The 20,195-nt window shown below is 43.1% G+C and overlaps 1 protein-coding gene across 7 annotated transcripts in view; it reads left to right on the top strand.

Annotated features, from left to right (window-relative positions):
• Positions 1 to 18,145, top strand: part of HTR1E (5-hydroxytryptamine receptor 1E) — a 34,793-nt gene extending 16,648 nt beyond the window's left edge. For all 7 annotated transcript variants that reach the window (XM_035321813.1, XM_035321812.1, XM_035321810.1 and 4 more), the window contains one exon: positions 14,216 to 18,145. In XM_035321813.1, coding sequence (XP_035177704.1) covers positions 14,394 to 15,488 — 1,095 coding nt within the window. In that variant the 5' untranslated portion in view covers positions 14,216 to 14,393 and the 3' untranslated portion in view covers positions 15,489 to 18,145. The remainder of the gene's footprint in view (positions 1 to 14,215) is intronic.
• The last annotated feature ends 2,050 nt before the right edge of the window (positions 18,146 to 20,195 follow it).

Raw genomic sequence — 20,195 nt, 5'->3', positions numbered from 1 at the left:
AATGTTCCATTTTTGCTTTTTCCACTCATTGACTCCTTAGCACTTCTGCACTGTGCTGTCCAAAGCAATGGTGCCATTAGGGGCAAGAGTCAACACCTGATTATGAAGATTATTGCTGTGGACAAGGTCTGACCTCCTGTCAGTCAGACCTCACCCTCTGCAGCTACTCGTATTTCCCCTGTAGGCTGAGAATTCCCATGTTTCAGCCTCCATGTGACTGTTTTTAAGTCTGAGCAAGAACATCAGCTCCTGCTGTTTTGCTAGTAGGGAAGAAGTTTAATTTCTCCCACATGGTGCAAGCACTTGCACAGCTCAGAAGTGATGGAAGGCAGGAAGGAGAAATTGCCCTCCAGAGAGATCTCTGTCTTGTCTTTGACTATAGAAGGAGCTTTGGTGGCAAGCTTAGACTAGAAGCTTAAACCAGAGCTTGCTAAAGCCTGGTAGGAGGTAATGGTGGGAACTACTTTATGTGCCTATCAATAAAGCTTGCTTTGTCTGAACCCAGTAACTTTAATATTGAGAATAAAATTGTACATTGCATACTTGATGATGTAGCTCTCACTGGCCAAATTTCCTGGCTGTACATGATTGTGAGGATCAGGTAGAGCAACGGAAGTAGAAAACCTGGCCTTCCAGCCCAACTCTTCCAGGAGCGCTTTGCGTGACTGCAGAAGCACTTCACCTCTCTGACACTGAGCTTGTCCTTCTATAAAAAGAAATGTTGGTCCTGTTCTCCTCCCAGTCATGACCCTCAGAGCAGTCATTCACCTCAGTGATGCTGTTGAGTGTTGAGGAATGTTTCTGCTCCTTGCTAGGTTATGATGATCTTCAGAAGATGATCTTCACTTCCTCCAGAACCTGTGTGTACAACTTAGTGGTGGTTTGGATATCCTCAGAAATGATATTAGATTGCTGGACCCTGCCAGATTTATCTATTACTCTAGCCTGAAGGTGTAGAGGCCCAGACAGACAGGCTGCTTGTTCTTGACCAGTATCCATAAAAAATACCTAGGCCAAGCCAGACCAATTCCTCTCCTTATCTGAAGAGCCCAAATTCAGACCATCCACCAGACCACCACAGGTAAACAGGTAGGAGAGAAATTAATCTCTTAGCTACTTAGCCCTGTATTTTCTGCAAAGGTTTCTCTCACTACTCCTCTGAATATTAATTTAGAAAATAAACTCGCTCATAAATTCTGGGGATCTGGTTCTTCTATACCTGTAATTAAACTGCCATCAAAGAGGATTTCTGTTTGGGAACAGGTATTTCTGTTTATTTCCTATACCATTCCTTTGGATCTATTCTGTTTCTTGATTATCAAATTCTGAATTCCTCATGATGATTAGTATCACGTCAGCCCAGAAATAAACTTGCATAACAGTGACACAGAACTACAGCAGCCCCTTCTCCTACCCCAAGCTCTGCTCTTTTGCATTGTTAGTGTCCCACAGTCTCAACTAAATGAAATAGGAATATTTACCTTGCACAGCTTTTGACAGAGAAAAATTTACTTGGTCTGGTAGGTTTTCAGGATAGTCCCTCAGAAACTCTCCTTCCAGCTGATGTCCCTCAGGCCTGTATGAGCTCAGTTTAGAGACAGAGGAGTGTTTCCTGGTGGGCAATGTCCACGTTTAAGAGAACAGGAGAGGAGTCAGGCCTAGCAGCCTGTCTGAAAAGGATCAGCACTCTACAGCTGGATGCTGCCCAGCATCTCTCACTGCAAGCAATGCTGGGCTGGGTTTCAGCTGCAAAGCTGACATGATCCAGAAAGGGAGCCAGCAAGACTTACCATGTGGGATGAGGAAGCCTCAAACACCAAGAAAGTGTCGTTCAGCTCTCGCTGGGTGATACAAGTCGCGCAGTGTCAGCTCCTTTGCTTTTATCGCTTCCGAGGTAGGTGAGTCAGTACAGTGGTGGCATTTGTCAAAACTCCTCAAACTTTCAACAAGATTTTAAGGAATAGCATACTGTTTTATACAGTCTCATGGTATTTGTGCATGCACATGCACATGCACATTTTCAGCCCATGTATGACTTAAAGAATATATGCTGTTTGAATTTTATACAACTGATGAATTTTAAAACACTTTGCTTCGTTAGAGTCACCTCTGATCCCACAGTGAGTTCTACCCAAGCAAGCATCTGTAGCTTGCTGAAGCAGACGTCTGGTAAAGTGAATGAGGCATGCACTTTTCATCTTCTACCCCCTCATCATCTCATTCGTTTTCTGAGGCAGCATAAATCAAGGCTTTGCTTATGGTGATGATTAAAGCACTCTGGTTTATTCCAGAATTTAATATTGTTCTTAATGAGAAAAACATATTTGAAATGCACACAGTAGGTATGAAATCTATCTTGCCTTTTAAATCAGTCTTCTGCCACTGAGACAGGCACCTGGGGGGAGCAGTAGAGGAGACTATGGTTGATTTTTTATATATATTTTTTTGTCATTTTTTGGTGTGTATGTGTCTGTTTGTGACATTTCCTTTGTTAGCACAATGTTAAGACTTCTTATTTATTAAGACTATTAGCTGCTGCAGCAAAACCCAACCAAGGGCAGGACAAACATCCACATTAGGAGTCTTCTGTTTAATAGAGGGATGTGATGTAGCAGTAGTCATCGGATGTTTTGAGTGTGACCCACAGTCTTCTGTACTCATCATAACCAATCTACTACAAACAGGGAAAATGGAAATATGGTATATGTAGCACATAGCTGAAAAATGCATGTCTTCCCATGGCACTTCATAGAGAATGACAGCCAAATGCTGTCCTCCTCTCTGTCTTTCTGTTTCTCCAACACACACGCAAACACCTGCTGTCAAAATATACGTTACTTCCAGCAGAGTTTCGTTCATCACATTTCATTACACCTGTTAAAAGACAACTCAGTCTTTGCAGTGGATGAACTTTCATAATTACTCTGTATTTATGTTGTATTTGTGGGTTAATTATATAGCGCTTATGGGTTTTGACAGCTAATTGCCACTAATTCATATAATGACATGTCTGATATTGAATTAGTTTCATAATGCTATATTTTACTTATCCTGTACCTACCTGGTAATTGATCCAGACATGTAGTTACAGTGCCAGTTATGTGAGCTTAGACAAAGTTAAAAGTTTCCAAAAGCAAAGATATGGATTATCCCAGGCAATGGACAAAATTAAGCACGTTAGTTTGGTTGTAGGTATTGAAGGGTCTTCGTATGAAAGCTACAGCTAGAACTAGTTACTGCTAGGACTCCAAATAACGTAACGTATGACAATAGTCACTGTATCATATTGTTAACCAAAACATTCTCCCTATGTGCTGTCAGCTCAATGAATATCTGATCTATTGGTTCCCAACAACAACAAAGTTTGGAAACAAAAGCAATTCTCTTTTTCATATGATTTCTCTGGCGCTATTGACCGGGTTTAGCTGGTGATTCCTGTTCTTAGCTAGGCATATTGCTAGGGACACCGCTTCCCCACTCTGTCTGACTCCACTCAGTGAATACGCAGACTTCACCATGATGCTCCAGTACAGGAAACCTGGCCCTGCTGACCCGCACTTGGCAAATATGATGAAAAACTGCCTCCTCCCAAGGTTCCATGGCCATCGCCAGCAATTTTGCTGCAGCAGTGTCATACTAAGCAGGAGCCTGTCCTTGACCTGCTGGGTGTTGTACACCAGGTGGGCTGTCAGTAATTCATTTCTCCTGCACTTGCAGCGAGCGTGCCGGCCAGATGGAAATCCCACGCTGGCAGCCCCCAGCAGCAGTCTCGTGCCACTAGCACAAAGCTCTCACCGTCACGAGACATTATTCAATGTTAGGAAGGACTCGCAGTTGCCTTCTGCTATGATAAAACTATTTGTTCTGTCACAAAATTTTCCTTCCAAAGCAAGTCTGGAGCCATTGTATGAGTCATTTGCTTTTTTTTTTAATCAGCTAGAAATCGGACATATATTCACTAAGGCTTAATTTGAAATCTTTTGCTCACAGCAGAAACATTTCCATTGATTTCACAGGGCCTTGGATCAATCTTCAACATCTTTAATACACCATTAAGTTTTAGTCTGCCAGGTTTCTTCATTTGGGCCATTATGGACTGCAGAACAGATGTGTACAGAACCAAGTCACGTGGAGATCAAATAAACGCATTGACATCAGTCTCCTGACAGGAATAGCAGCAAGAAGCAAATAATGACTTGAAAAACAATGCATTTACAGTGACATCTAGCTTGAATAAAGTGATTGTCTCCATATAAATACAAATAGCACCATTTCCCCAGAGCTGAATAAATGATATTCATCAGCAAATATTTGTGTGTCTCTGACATATCTCTAAGCAGCAAGATGATAAATTGAGATCGAAAATGCATTTGCAGGTGAGAATTCAGTGTAGATTTTTTTTTTCCTCACAGTTTTTCTCAACGCATTTGGGAGACCTCGATAAGCAGATGCTTCATTTCCTAGATATTGGTTGAAATGTGACATAACAAAATTACAACAGACCATGGCATAATAGGCTCCTGCCAAAAGTTTCCTGATCCCACCACTCATGCTGTGTTATACTGCAAGCTGCAAGCCTGGAAACACTCCTCAGGTAGAAAACCTAAAGCATCCAAGTAATTCAGAGGCTTCGTTCCTGTTTTCAGAAAGGATTTATGCACCCACCAGCCAGTGTTTCACAATCTTTCTATGAGAGTTAGGGTTTTCATGGACCAGGGTTTCTTCTCAATTGGAGTTAAGTGACTTAGGCACCTTTAACAATGTAACTCTTGTATAATGGGCTTATTCCTCTGTAAGAGGAAGTTCTGTATGAGACAAAGCATTGTGAGCAGGTCAAGGAAGGTGGTCCTTCCACTCTACTCAGCATTGGTGAGGCCACACCTGGAGTACTGGGTCCAGTTCTGGGCCCCTCAGTACAAGACAGACCTGGACAGACTGGAAAGAGTCTTCAGCAGAAGGCCACTAAGATGATGAAGGGACTGGAGCACCTTTACTGTGAGGAGAGGCTGAGAGAGCTGGGACTCCTCAGCCTGGAGAAGAGGAGGCTTCAGGGGATCTTACAAATGTCTATAAATACCTGAGGGGAGGAAGCAAAAAGGATGGAGCCAGGCTCTTTTTTCAGTGTTGCCCAGTGCCAGGACAAGAGGCAATGGGCACAAACTGGAGCACAGGAGATTCCTTTTGAACATCAGGAAACATTCCTTGACTGTGAGGGTAACAGAGTGCTGGCACAGGTTGCCCAGAGAGGTTGTGGAGTCTCCATCCTTGGGACCTTCAGAAGCCACCTGGACGTGGCCCTGGGCAGCCTGCTCTGGGTGGCCCTGCTTGGGCAGGGGTTGGAGCAGGTGGCCTCCAGAGGGCCCTGCCAGCCTCAACCATTCTAGGAGTCTGAGTTTTTGTGAATGAGTGCACAGACTCAGACCCTGTAGGTAGGAGGGAAAAGACTGAAGTCCAGCTGATGGCAACAGAGACCTTAAAACCACAGGTGACACAGGGAAGGTGGCTAGGTGACAACTGACAACTGTGCACCATAGCCAGCAACTGTTCCCTAAGAGGTGCAGTGTCAGAAATCTACGTTCTCTTTAAGAAAGGCTATAAACCACTGAGGATGAAGTAGGATTTCAGACAGGACAACAGGAGCACAGTTCATCAAGGGGCTATGTTGCAGCTGAATTTCCAGTGCTCACTCAGCATTCGGGCATGAGGGGCTGCAGGACGGGTCAGTCCCCTCATCCTTACAACAGCTTGTGGGCAGTAGGTGAAGCATTAGGCTTGCAAGCCTCATCAGGAGCTTCAACTCAAGGAGTAAGAGAAAGGATTGTCATCTGGGGAAAAAACCCAGCTGTAGATCCTTCAATGACTTTTCCTAGCTATATTAGCTGTAGTTCTCTTATGCCTCAGGGCACTTTTTTAAGATGTTCCAGTGTGGTGCTTTAATAGTTTTCAAATGAAACAAGCTTCTTTCTAACAAAGGATTTAAAATATATATATATACTTTTTTTTCCCTCATAGGATTTTTCCCTAGCAAAATTGGCTTTATTTACAACAATTTTACAATGCATGACTTTTGTTCCAAAAGGGCTATGGGAGGAGAGTCACAGCTAGACAGTTCTGCTTCTAGTTACAAAACAAACAAAACATTGCATTAGTTCAAAGAATACTAACCTTCAAAATCACTCATTATTTAAAAAGTTATGGTTCCTGAAGCTCTATGGATGAGCTTCCATTCTCCAGAAAACTGGCTAAGAATTAAGAAAAAAGAGTAAGTCATTAATCAAAAGGTTTTAAATACTGGATTTTCTTTTTGTAAGTCCATTTGAAAGGGAGAAAAAGATTTCTTGCTTAGAGAGATTAATCTGCTAGTGACCAAGGGGACACTGAAATATTTTGTCCCTGGGTCTATTTTTTGAAGTTGTGGTTTTTGTTTGTTTGTTTGTTTGTTTGTTTCCAGAAAATAATAAAGTGAACTCCTCTCCTCCCAAGTCCTCCAGCTCCTTGATGCATCATACTCTGTTTCCCCAAAACACCAAGACACTGTCTAGCCTCTTCCCAGCTAGGAAATGGGGATCTCTTCCAGTGGCCTTCCAGTTTCATGACAGCATAGCCCCAACAGTTAGCATCTTTGGCTATGGTTTTTGAAGGCAAATGTGATTGCATTTCATTTGTCTTTGGGAAAATGTTGCTGGGACTCGTGGATGGAGCTGCATCCTAGCTGCTGCCTCCCTAAGGAGGGCTGTAGGTGCTGGAAATGGCACGGTCCTCTTCCCTCCCTTCCACGAATTACACTTAGCTGGCAATGTCTAACGTGGCATCTCATTATCTGAGCTGTCCTCCCACCTGTATTTTATCTGATTGCTGATCTTAGTCATGCAGTCAATGAATAAACAGTCTGAATGGAAGTTGGAGCAGTAGGAGGACGGGTTGTGGAGGGCCCCACAGATCCACCAATGCTCAGCATGGGCGCTCTTTCCTTCTGCATGTGTATGTGTCCTTCTACGCCATTCAGTAAAACCACTCAGAGATCAGTGCCGTGGTCAGTCTTATGAAACAACATAAGGGAAAAAAGTTAAACAGTGTCAAAAAAATAATTAAAAAACACAGGAGAAGGAATGTTGGCAACCCAGAATATTTTAAAGATGCATGCACAAAGAGAGGTAAAACGGAAAATTCAGAGAAAAGGGCTTCTTTAGTGATGAAAAACATTTAGAAATGTAGGTAAGATGGTCTAAACCAGAGGGTTTCTATAAATAAATAAATAAATCAGAGAACAACCTGTCTGTGTGAGAGTAACAGCTAGGTGTGAACATTGCAAGAGTCAGCAACCTGCACAGACCGTATTTTTCTTTCCCAGACGAGAGGTTAAGTGTGCAGGTTACATGTCTCCTGGCTATAGCTATCTACTAAATTAGGAAGTCAGCAAGGATCAAGAGCCCCTTCTCTGCACTGAGGCAAGATCTGCTGATAAGCACAGCTCTGAAGGCTGTTGCCTTAGGGCAATCAAAACAAGCTGGTGTGCTTCTGCTAACAGATGCCCTGTGTACCAGGGAAGGGCTTGTCAGCTAGCTTTCATCAGGTTAGTTCACATGACAGGGCTGTTTCTCATCATTTACACCAATTTTTACTTCCTCGGTCCTGCTCCTTGTGCCAAATAGCAGCTCCAAATATCCATAACTCATCTTTCAAGAAAGCAGAGACATAATGAGGTCTCTCTGCCACAGCTTAACATGAAAGGCAGCACTTTAAAGTTTTGGCAATATACGCTTATGCAACTGATTATTACAAATTCTGTCCAAAAAAAAGTTTGCAGGATCCAGCTACCCATGTCTCCTGGCTCCAGCATATGGGGAGATACAGCCTGTGGTGTTCATAGGGTTAAACAACTCAGGATTTAAGTTAGTGCAGGAAAGGGGAACATGAAGTCAGCTGCAATGAATGAGCTGAAACTTAAGTAAGTATTTTGTGTACAGTAAAAAAAAAAAAAAAAAAAAAGTCTTAAATGTACAGTGTTAAGAGTCTAAAGTGTTATGACAAGTGGTGATGAGTTTTAAAGTCATTTTTTTTAATTTGATAGTCTCTTTAAAGCAAATTATTCCAACTGAGGCATCTCCTCGAGATGTTCATGAGAAATCTGGGTATTTTACCTGCACAGAGGATTTTACATATATTTAACTAAAGACACGATGAAATCCACATTGAGTCGGTTAGTTGGTATCAGATTGCAGCTCAGCACCGTCTTATGAGCTTGCACTGCCTAAGATTGAGTAATTTTTGTATTAAAAGTAGATAAAAATGAGTAGTCATCTCTGAATGATAATTATACTGCTGCTTGTGGGAGGAAGCATGGTTTGACGATCGTCACTCATTATTGTTTCTCATTTGCATGTGCCAAGATCTACACCAGAAAACCTTAGCTCTGAAGTGTGATCCTGAAAGGATTTCTTTAAAAATTGCCTCGCAAATCTCCCTGCCTGGGGTCTTTCATTGACTACAGATCGGATTGATTCAGGCCCTGATTTGCAATGATTAGGCAAGAGGGTGCATTTTCAAACGTCACTGTAAAACTCATCCTGGAGATTCATGAATGAGCTTAAAACCGGTGTACATCAATTTGACTTAAGTAGGTTTATGACCTGTTGAAAACAAATGAATAAGCCCACCCTAAGGTATTTGACTAACAGTTTCATATAGTCAGTATTTCAGGCTAGAGTGCAATTGTTTTCAAAATATCTTGATCTTGAGCATTGCCAATATGACACAAGCATTTATGATGTGGTTGGGAAGAGTCTGTAGAAAGCTGCATACCTTGCCCTTGGAGAAAGCATGCACACCCCCAAATGGCCTGTATGAGCACTTGGTTTTGCCCTTTGACCGGCAAGAGGCCATGGTCAGCACCTCGTCACTTTGAGGAGGTGGTCACTAGCTGCCAGTGCCACCAGGTCTGGTGCAGACATTGACACCATGACACCAGGGTGCTGGATTCCTCCACCCCCAGGTCGCCAGGCTGGCCCATAGAGGTGGGTTTGACTCACATGCTCTGTTCTGAGCAACAGCTTGGCTTATCAATTGTGACTGTGGGCAAGCAATATGTGCCCCTTTTATACTTGTTATATCTTCTCCCACTTCCTGTCCCTCCTTTTCACAAGCCTTGAACGTCCTTTCCTCCATCCCAGTCTCCTCCAATATGGACAACCCTGCCTGAATTACCTTCTGCACCTTGGTCCCAGTTTGGCAACATCCACACCCAAATCTGGTATTTCTGATACAGTTTCGTAGAACAGCTCAGCCATACGTTCAGTTAGTGATGTGGTGACCAAGCTGCTGTGGATCTTGCAAGGCTGTGGACTCCTAAGGGTCCCCACAGCCCTAGAAATCTTCACTACAGAAGGGTGCTGGAGAACAGGCTGCAGGCCATTATAGCCTTGATTGTAATGTACTGCACCCTGGTTATTTATGTCAGGGTGAGTATATATATCAGCATTAGTCAGATAGTCAGAGAGACAAATAGACAAATAGCCAAGCCTCCACATACCTTGCTTGGTGCTGAGCCCCTCTGACGAAACTGCATGCTGCTCAGGTCACCACTGCAGTTCATACAAATGTTATAGTAATTTTGTTCTGGGCCTTATTCAGTCTGCGTTGAAGAAAGCTGCATCCCTAAACCTGAGGCCCATAATGCAGCTAGGAACTTCCCATAGACAGGCTGAAAATTTCTGATCTAGCACAAAAACAGCCACTTCATTTATTCTCCTATCTATCTCGGTTTACTCTGCTGTGAGGCAGTCTCAGCCCACCTTCTGATAGTTTACCTTCAATACAGTCAGCATCAGAAACCTCATGCTGTGAGTGTGAATACGAGCTGTTGGTGACTGCAGAATTTTATCTTGCTGGCAGTCCTTCCACGGGTTGGTGTGATTCTGACCACCTCCATTTGGTCAGCTCTGGGGTACCACTTTTTGCAATATGATGTTATAATCAGCATCAAGTGGCTATATAAATTGTAGTTAATTAAGACTGCTGCTGTAGCATTACCTCTGCAGCACTGAGGTCCTCAGAAACCCAGAGAAAAAACAGCATGCCAGAATACAATACAAGGTACTTGGAACCTATAATCCTCAATTAAAATCAGCTCTATCAGTTGGCTATGAAGGAGTCCAGAAAGTCTTGACTTTACAAGAGTGAAGTACAAGAATGATCTGGAGAGTTGCAAAATCTTGTAATCTATCTTCAAAGTGAAATGCTTGGATTTCAGTGCTTTTTGTGTTGAACTTGGAAGAGCCAACCTCTTTGAGATAATAAGACGGAATATTGGAAGTTTAACATCTTTCCATAGCTTGAAATATCAACATTATCATAAATGTGCTAAGTAATATTTCCCATAAGCTAACCACCTGTTTCACAAAGCACATCACAGGTCTTGCTCTTCACAACTATGAAAATGGAAATACTGAAAGTGAAAAGCACTCAGACCAATTCAGAGTGTAACAAAGTCATATTGATCTATTGCTGCCAAAAGCATGAAGTACCATAACTGCACAGTGCCTGAATTGCTTAAAGGCAGTGTAAGGTCATGGATATAAAGGAACTAACCCTTCTGCACACACATGTGCATGCACATGCACACAGGTACATGCACACATGCAATGCTAACTCTCCCTGTTCTCTGCAAGTGATATTATTCTATTTCTCATGAAACAGTGAAAAGTTCAGTGGGCAAGGAGTTGGAGTCAGCTCATCCACTTGTCTATTAGAAATTCCGAGTATTCCGCCATGTGGCAAAATATTATTTCTCTGTTGAGATGATGGAGATATTTCCTGGCAAGAGCAGACATGGACATTGCCATCTCACAGCTTAAACCTGTCCTGTTGTTTTTAGGGAACAATTAATCATCCTTTTCTCCCCTTCTCCCTCCCAGACAGCACTCAGTGCCATTACCAATAATCAGCTAATACGCAATGTGATTGATTCTCATTTGGAGGAACTCCCACAAGCTTCTCCCACCAAACCAGTAAAATCAGTCTCTGTGTGAGATGACTGACAGCCTGAAGGGATACAAGCACAAGCCATAAGCATGGCAGTGCTTTTAGTGAGAGGACTTTAAATAAGATAACTATGTTATTAATGACGCTTCCCAGAAGTGACTTATAAACCCACAGTCGATCACTGTAGTGATAGTAATACTATATATAGCAACTATGTGGTCCCTGGCACTGGTCAGGGGTTGACAGGTACCTCAAAAGACAGCAAACAAAGAATTAAAATACGAGATCTACAAAATGTGTGACCACAATCACACCTGCATTTTTAAAGATTAATGATAAGTAGCATTTAATCCTGCCCTATGTTAATAAGCAAGGTCAGTCTCTGCCATCTAGAAAAGTCACTTCCCAATTTAGAACCCCACCTCTTTTCTGGGCCAAGATACTTTGTATAGGGTGCCTTCTAATTCAAAGGCAAAGAGATGAAAGCTGGACAAGCGAGGACAGTGAGGGATGGGGTATGCACACTGAACCTGGCTGAACTGCTGAAGGTAGAGGCTGAGGCTGCAGCAGAAGGTCAGGGGAGTCTCAGGCTGGTCTGGCACAGGGAGCTGAGGGCTAAGGGACTGCACATGCTCTGGGAGGCAGGGGTTGTGATTAGATTCTGTAGGATGCTTGCATCCAACAAAGATGGCTTGGAAAATGGGGAGCAGCAAGGGGCTTAGCAGCAGGAGAAAGAACATTTCTGTTGCTCCATCCCACTGGGAGTGTGGTGGGAAGCACTCGGTCTAAGCAAAGTAGTGCTGGTCTGTCCTGAGGATGGGAGCTCACCAGTGCCTCCAGCTTTGCCACCACCCTGAGCAACCTGTGCAACAGTTCCAAACGCTCTGACTCAGCCAAAAAACTGTCTGCTGTGCCCTCACCTTGGTGAGAACTGGCTGGTGATGCCAGGACCTGTCTGCACCAGGCCAGGACCTCTCTGATGTGCCTCTACCATGAGTAGAAATGCCCACACCGTAAGAATGCCTCATAACGTGTGAAAGGGATGAGAAGAGGGGCAGACTTGAGCCATAGAGGAAATCTTTAGCCTGACATCTCCAGATTTTTCAGCATTTAAAAATACTTCCCTAATAACATTGGTTTAATCCAGTTCTTGTCTGTGGTGTTTATATTGTCTGAATTGCTAAGGGCTCGTTTCCTATAAAGAATGTGGGAATTAAAATCAAATAACTCTTCTGTGTTGGTCTTTGACATGGCACGCTGCGACTGCCTGGTCTGAGGTACCTGCAAGCTTTTCTTCTGCAAGGAGGATGCTTTGTTTATATTTCTACCCTGACTTTAATTATTGCAGTGATTTTCCAAGGGGAAAAAAAAAAATCATACCTGCTGAGCAGTGAGCAGACTTAAACAAACTCCCCCATGCAATCAGCAGCATCCTTTTTTCTAATGGAAACCACTGCACTTGAGCCTGACAAAGTGTGATGGGTTTTGTTTAAAGACAAGTTCATTAAGGAAGAAAACAATTTATTTTTTTCAGAGTATCTTTGTGGTGGTGCAAAAAGGGAGGGCAGAGCTCAGAAAGGTTATGTTGGTATGAAAGGCCATCTGGGGATTTTCAACTCACGTTCTGCTTGCCTACAGTCTGCAATGGTGCAATGAAGCAGATCTTCTTTCCTAGGGCTGATCTGCAAAGTACAGCGCTTTTTTCTTGCTTTTTTTTTTTTTAAGTTTCTATTTTTGATTGTTCCTCATTCGGCTCATTGAGAAGATGGCACTCCAATTTCTGAATAAGAGTGTATGTACAGACCGAAGCAGCTGACTACATTTACATTCATAATTTCTCATTCAGACTCTTAATTCCTCATTAGCTTGCATATGCAAACTCTCTCTCAGAGCCTAACCCAAGTCCCACTGGTGTCAATGAGAATGGGTTTTACCTATCAAATTTAGCCATCTAAAAATCAGGCATGTATTCTAAGAGCAAGTATGGAAGAGCCACTTGTAGTCAAAATTGAGAAAGATCAATGTTTCCAGGGGGTGATTCATACCATCTGCTTTACAGACTTGTCTGGAGAGGGGACAAATATGTTTCTGGCAGCAGCTATCTCAATCTACTCCTCATCAAGGGAGCCTACACAATTAGCCTAGAGGACGCCTTACTTTTGGATAAGTGAAGCCAGGGAAAGGAATCTTGTGGTTTATTTTAACGGTAAACAATTCAGGCTTTCAGTCTACTACACCTTTTATGAGGAGATAAATTACAAACAAGAACGCAAGGCGCTGGAAGGTATCTCAAGGTGCATCCCACAGGTTGCTAACTCTGGCCTCAGTCAGCATTTGGGATGCATGGAGAGGACTCACATGTTTTCACAAAATAAACACCTGAAACAAAAGTAAACCTTTTTAAATGTGTATATATATATTATTTGTATATTGCACTGTGGTGGACTGCCTGACAGGCAGCAAAATTCAATAGAAATCTCAAAGCAAATGCAAAAGCTTTTTGTCTGTCTCCTCCAAAGACACACACAGTGGGATATGTGAAATGTCAGGAATAATTAGCCAAAACTATATAAGCTCCTAGCAACACCAATGTGCTGTGTAAAACTAAGTGTTCACCATAAAGCTTTAAACATTGCTTGAAAGCTGCATGTTAAAGGTAACCTGAGTAATTTTTAAGTACTGTTTCCAAGATATTAATAAAGTCATGGATAAGAAAAAGCAGAATAGAAAACTATGAAATTCTGGCATGTCTTTGCTGATGTAGGCTGCTCTGTTTCTCTTTTTCACAGGTGATATATAGAAGGATTTGATCTCTTTCATACAGCAATTAAAGTGAAAAGGCAGATTTCCTAAACTCTTCATCTGCTGGAGCCTATTTGACAAGCAGGCAAAGACTAGCTGCTGGTATCAATAATTAACAGAGATCACAGAAATGTTTGTTGGAAGGGATCTCTGGAGGTCTTCTAGTCTAACCTCCCACTTCAGCTGAGATCTTCAGAGTCAAAGGAGAAATAAACACTTCACACCAGCAGGAAAATCTGGCCCAAAATGCCCTTTAGAAATGAGAAAGAAATAAAGGAGAGGAAAAGGGGAAGAAAAGGAAAGAGAGAAGAGAAGGAGGAAAAATGAGCAAAATTCTTATTTGAGGTGCTAATATTAGAAGTGTGAGATTTTTGCCAAAAAGTGAGATTTGCTAAAACATAGATTTGCTAAAGCATGTATTTTTGTCTTCTAGGAAAACAATGAGCAGGAGAAAACCTGGAAGCTTTTTGCTGTGCTGTTGAATATGGAGATATAAAAACTTTTGTACCTGGAGCATCTCTGTCCCTCTTTCCAATGGGTGACATCTGAAGCTGGAACTACCCGCTACCTGCAGCAGCCACTTCCTTCACTGTGCATCCTGCGGGGGCAAAATGAATTTCACAAATTGCACCACTGAAGCCAACGTGGCTGCAAAGCCAAAAACTGTAACTGAAAAGATGCTTGTTACCCTGACCTTGGCCACAATCACAACCCTGACTATGCTGCTGAATTCTGCTGTGATTGCAGCAATCTCCACAACCAAGAAGCTCCACCAGCCAGCAAATTATTTAATATGTTCGCTAGCTGTGACAGATCTCCTTGTTGCTGTCCTTGTCATGCCCTTGAGTATCACTTACATAATGATAGACAAATGGACTTTGGGATACTTCATCTGTGAGATCTGGCTTAGCGTCGACATGACCTGTTGCACGTGTTCGATTCTTCACCTGTGTGTCATTGCTCTGGACAGGTACTGGGCAATCACAGATGCCATCGAATATGCCAGGAAAAGAACAGCCAAAAGGGCTGGGCTGATGATAGTCACCGTGTGGACTATCTCCATTTTCATATCCATGCCCCCTTTGTTTTGGAGAAATCACCACAGCGTCAATATTCCCAGTGAGTGCCGCATTCAGCACGATCACGTCATCTACACTATTTATTCCACATTCGGGGCATTTTATATACCTTTGACTTTGATCCTGATTCTGTACTACAGGATCTACCACGCTGCAAAGAGCCTTTACCAGAAGCGGGGTTCGAGCCGCCACCTCAGCAACAGGAGCACCGACAGCCAAAACTCTTTTGCCAGCTGTAAGCTCACACAGACGTTCTGCGTCTCGGACTTCTCCACCTCCGACCCAACCACGGAGTTTGATAAAATCAACGCGTCCGTGAGGATCCCTCCTTTTGAGAATGACCTGGACCTGGCTGGTGACCGGCAGCAGATTTCCACCACACGGGAGCGAAAGGCTGCTCGCATTTTGGGACTGATCTTGGGTGCTTTCATTTTGTCCTGGTTGCCCTTTTTCATCAAGGAGCTGCTGGTGGGCCTCCACGTTTGCACTGTGTCTCCAGAAGTAGCAGATTTCTTGACCTGGCTTGGATATGTCAACTCCCTTATCAACCCTTTGCTGTACACTAGCTTTAATGAAGATTTCAAACTGGCCTTCAGAAAGCTCATCAGGTGTCGAGAACATTCTTAAAAGTACTGGGAGATGATGATGATGACACTACTCCTGGCCTTAAGAATGAGAAAAATAATTTGACTACTGTCATTTCCCTTGACAAAGGGAAAAAGGGATGTTTGTGTTTGCCTCTTTGCTCGACTTCTCTTTAGCCTGTAAATTTGTTTTGCTGTTTTTTTTACCTCTGGTGTTATTCACGGTAAAGAATTTGAATAAATTTATTCTACAAAGAAACAGATTTTTTAGCAATGAAACAAACAAAACATTAGATAGTCATGTTTACGGCATTCTGTGTAATCAACGACTTGAGAAGAAAACAACAATATTCACATTTCTTTTATACTTTTTTAATTTAAGAAGTGAATGTCTAACTTAACATGCACTGTAGTAATATGAAGACTTATAAACTGAATCCCATATATATGCATTCAAAAATTAATAAACACTTCATGGTCATAACATCTAACAAAAAAATCTTTACTGTGGCATTTTGAAAAAAAACTGTAACAGTTTTTTTAGGACAGAAGCCACCATTTCCAGAACAGATTACAGCAAAATAAACCATTCTATTCTTCTTAGCCCCACAGAAATACACTGCCAAAACAAAAAACAAAGTTCAGTTCATGTCTTCTAAAAGCAGATCCCATTTTGTAGTCCAAAATAATCATTTAAGTGGCTCTTTTTATTGTGCACGTTGCCTGATTTATGTTAAAAGTATTGGACAGAGTCTGAAGTTTGTTTAACAACTGAGAAAACGCAACTATCAGGTGTCATGCTTGTACGACCAGCTGCACATCTGACTGGTCACCTTTTAATACTGCTATTAATTACGGCATTTCTTCAGGGCTCAAGCCTTGTGCCTTGGTGGGTGACACCTGTGGGGTGGTAATTATTCAGTTTTTCCCCACTTCCTGTGGACCTTGCAGTGCACAACCCCATGGATCGAGCAACCTTACCCCACAGACTCAGAGAGACGTGTGCCTTCTCAGAAGGCCAGTAATGTATGGTGTTCAGAAATATCATCTAAAAAAAAACTAATTACTTTCTATTTGAACAGCATCAGCAGAAAAATAAATAAAGAAAAAAAAAAAAAGATAGGGAAAAGAACTTTTTAAAACTTAGAACTTTAAAACAGCAGTATGCATGTCTGTATTATCTTCATCTTACAATTCACAATGGCATTCTTGAAACTTAACCTATGATCAAGTCCTCTAGCAGAATTTCTTGTTTTGGCAGTCCACCAAGGAGTTTCTTCCCTTGTCCAGACAAAGACAGAATCCTTTGTATGCTGTCTTCTGTGCTTATGGATGTTAAAATGCCCTGGTTCAAACATTTTGGAAATCAGGCTGGGAAGAGACAAAATCAAAACTAAGAATCTGGTACTGTCCATTGGTATATCCTAAATACTGCTTAGGTATTGATTACTTATCTTGCACCATAATCTTCTCCTCTGCCCATTTTTCTGGACAAATTCTTTTTGAATTAAACCAATATACCATATAGAAAATATCACATATATCAAGCTGACATGCAATAACAGTGAACTACAGCATGGCAGCTCCAAATCCATCAAAACAAATATTAGAGGTAGCAGAAATGTTGTAACAGCACTGGAAGCCAGCCCTGAAAAATGTTTTGAAAATTTACAGCACAACGATCATTTTTCTTATCAAGAGTCAAGGAAGTGTAAGTAACATGAGTAATAAACTCCAGATGGAGCTGAGAAATTACATCCTTATTTCTGAAGGAAAGCGTTCAGTTGGAAAGATGCAGTTCTGCAAGCCGAGTGTAAATCAAATCTGAAGGTGACAAAAGTGTGACCTACTGCTTACCCACATTCAGTGGGACTCTGCTTCAAGGACTACAAGTTTCCCATGCCTAGATTTAGGAGGCTTATCTCCAGCTGCCCTTCTGAAGCTGTCATCACTGCTGTCTTCCCCATCTGCCTTTGGGTTCCCTACTAATTATTATTAATAACTAAAAAGAGGGAAAAAAACAATCATCCCAACCACTGAGAATGTCTTCCAATGTGGAAGCCCAGAGATCCATAATGGTTTTTCCCTTTCTCAACTTGCTGGAGATGGAAACTGTCAGCTGAAGCTGGGAGTAGTGGCCTGACCCTGCCCATCTGTGTAACTCCCAAAGCAGCTTCACGGAGTACTTACGCTATTAGGGAAAAAATGGTTGAAGGACCAGAAGTGATGAGCATGATCTCCGTAGAAGCTGCTGCAGGTAGGTAGACATATTTCAGACAGGTATGAAAGCTGTAAAATAGAGGGGCTGCATTATTTTCGTTTCTAGCAGTCCTTCTGCTATCTGATCTGCACTATTATCACTCAAACCACCCATCAGTGTCAGGTTGAAGACTGTGTTTAGATTTAATATTTAGAGGTAATTAACAGGAAAAAACAGATGGCTGGCTAATTTTCGTGCTTCCCTGTTAAATAAAGACTCACCATTCACTGCCAGCTGACTACTGCTTTTCTAATTAAGTCATTAGCTAAACACAGAGCTATGTTTTCTAACAAATGCCACTAGACTAATGAAGATGTCCTGTACATTTTCCACACGCACAAAGTCAGGAACAGTTTAAAGTACTGTTTACATATAACAATTTAACTTGACCAGAAATTACCTGTTATCTGATGGAAATAAAAACCTTTGCTAGTCTGGCACCATTATTTGGCAAGCTTTTTTATTTTTCTTTGTATTAAGTATTTGCTGATTTTACAAAAGGTTTGGAGACATTTCCTGAACATAGACTTCTTGTCCGTGGCAATTACTCATTCATCCCTGTCCTGGACTGGGCGCAGCCACACTATGCCCTGCAATGCAAGCTCCTCCCAGCAAGCTCTTCATGAAACACCCATGACCTTCACCCAACATCCACCTTAGCCTCTCTGAAACGTCTTTTCTCCTCAAAGTCGTATTTTCCCTGATGGTCCCCTTGCTCAGTTCTCTTCCTACCTTTCTTCCTGTCTGTCTTGAAAGGTTTCTCTCCACATCAATCCCCACTCTCTACAGCAGGCTGCATACTCTCAGTGGGTACTGTTTCCTACTACATTTGCACCCCCAATCCACCTTTGGATTTCTGACTCCCTCTAATCCCAAATTTAATGTGGTCCTGCTGGAACAAGGCTCCACGCTCTCCTCCCATCTCAGCCCTGGTTTCAGTGCTGTTATCAAGATTCTTGTGGTCATGGGTGTTGGTATCTGCCAGTTTTTACTCTCTCTTGCATGTGCTCCAGATCTTCAGGGAATATTCTCTCTTAGAAAGCAGACAGTGCTTTGCAGTGAGTTCATATACCCATAACCCTGAAGACCTCACCCATCAACCAGCTGGCCTCCTCAGAAGACATACTCTTCAAATGTTATTTTACCTGCAATTTTTATTTTGTCAACCTTCTTCTGTACCCTACATCTGTTGTTCCTTTTCTTCCACATTAAAATCAACCCTTCTGTCTTCCCCTTTAGGATCCTGTACCCATACCTGCACAGGTAACTCATGTTGCATTCAGACCCTGCCATTCTGCCTGTGTCAGCCTCAGCTCTCTTCTGTACAAGCTTTCTCTTCACCACAAGGTGCCACATCCCTCCTTGCAGCTGGTGCTTCTTTTCTTCTCAAACCCACTTCTGACATGACTCTTTGTGGTGGTTTCACCCTCATGGACATCCAAACGCTACCACAACCATTCTCTCACTCCCCTTCATCAAAGGAAAAGGGGGAGAAAATATGATGGAAAAGGACTCAAGGGTTGACATAATGACAGGGAGATCACTCAATAATTATCATCATGGGCAAAACAAACTCAGTATAGGCAAATTCATATAATTTATTGGGGTCCCTCCCACGTAGATGCTGTCCTTCCCCAACTGAGCCTGTGGGGGCTGCCCACAGGCAGCAGCTCAAGACCAGCTCCCACACGGCTCCGTACCACGGGGTCCATCCCCCAGGAGCAAACTGCCCCAGCACGGGTCCCCCACGGGTGGCAGCTCCCCCCAGACCCCTGCTCCTGCGTGGGCTCCTCTCCACGGGCTGCAGCTCTGGCCCGGGGCCTGCTCCTGCTGGGGCTCTCCATGGGCTGCAGCCTCCTCCAGGCCACATCCACCTGCTCCTGCGGGGGCTCCTCCAGGGGCTGCAGCGTGGAGATCTGCTCCATGTGGGACCCATGGGCTGCAGGGGGACAGCCTGCTCCACCAGGGGCCTCTCCACAGGCCGCAGGGGAACTGCTGCTGCCTGCCTGGAGCACCTCCTGCCCTCCTGCTGCACTGGCCTGGGGGACTGCAGGGCTGCTTCTCTCAGTTTTTCTCACGCTTCTCTCCCAGCTTCTGTTGCACAGAAGGTTGTTGTTGTTGTTTTTCCCTTCCATTAAACCTGCTCTCCCAGAGGCCCACCCAGTGTCACTCCCTGGCTTGGCTCTGACCAGCAGCAGGTCCCTTTTGGAGCCAGCTGGAGCTGGCTCTGATTTGACATGGGGCAGCTGATGGGCTCTGCTCACAGAGGCCCCCCACTACCAAAACCTTGCCTTGTAAACCCAAAACACTGTTGAAAGAAAAAGAGTCAGCGTGGCCATGATCACATATGTCACATCATCTCCCAAGGAGTGTTACGTCTATCTAGTGGATAGCACACCCTAGGCACGGTAAAAGCACGTGAAGGGCTACTGAGCCACTCAGATGCCACTCATCCACATCCATGAGCTGCTTTGAAGATGGGGGCTCTTC

Source organism: Oxyura jamaicensis, chromosome 3 (assembly GCF_011077185.1).
Source record: "Oxyura jamaicensis isolate SHBP4307 breed ruddy duck chromosome 3, BPBGC_Ojam_1.0, whole genome shotgun sequence".
In the NCBI taxonomy this organism is placed as follows: Eukaryota; Metazoa; Chordata; class Aves; order Anseriformes; family Anatidae; genus Oxyura; species Oxyura jamaicensis.
Note: the sequence above shows the minus strand (reverse complement) of the source record. Positions and strands in the feature narration are given on the sequence as shown.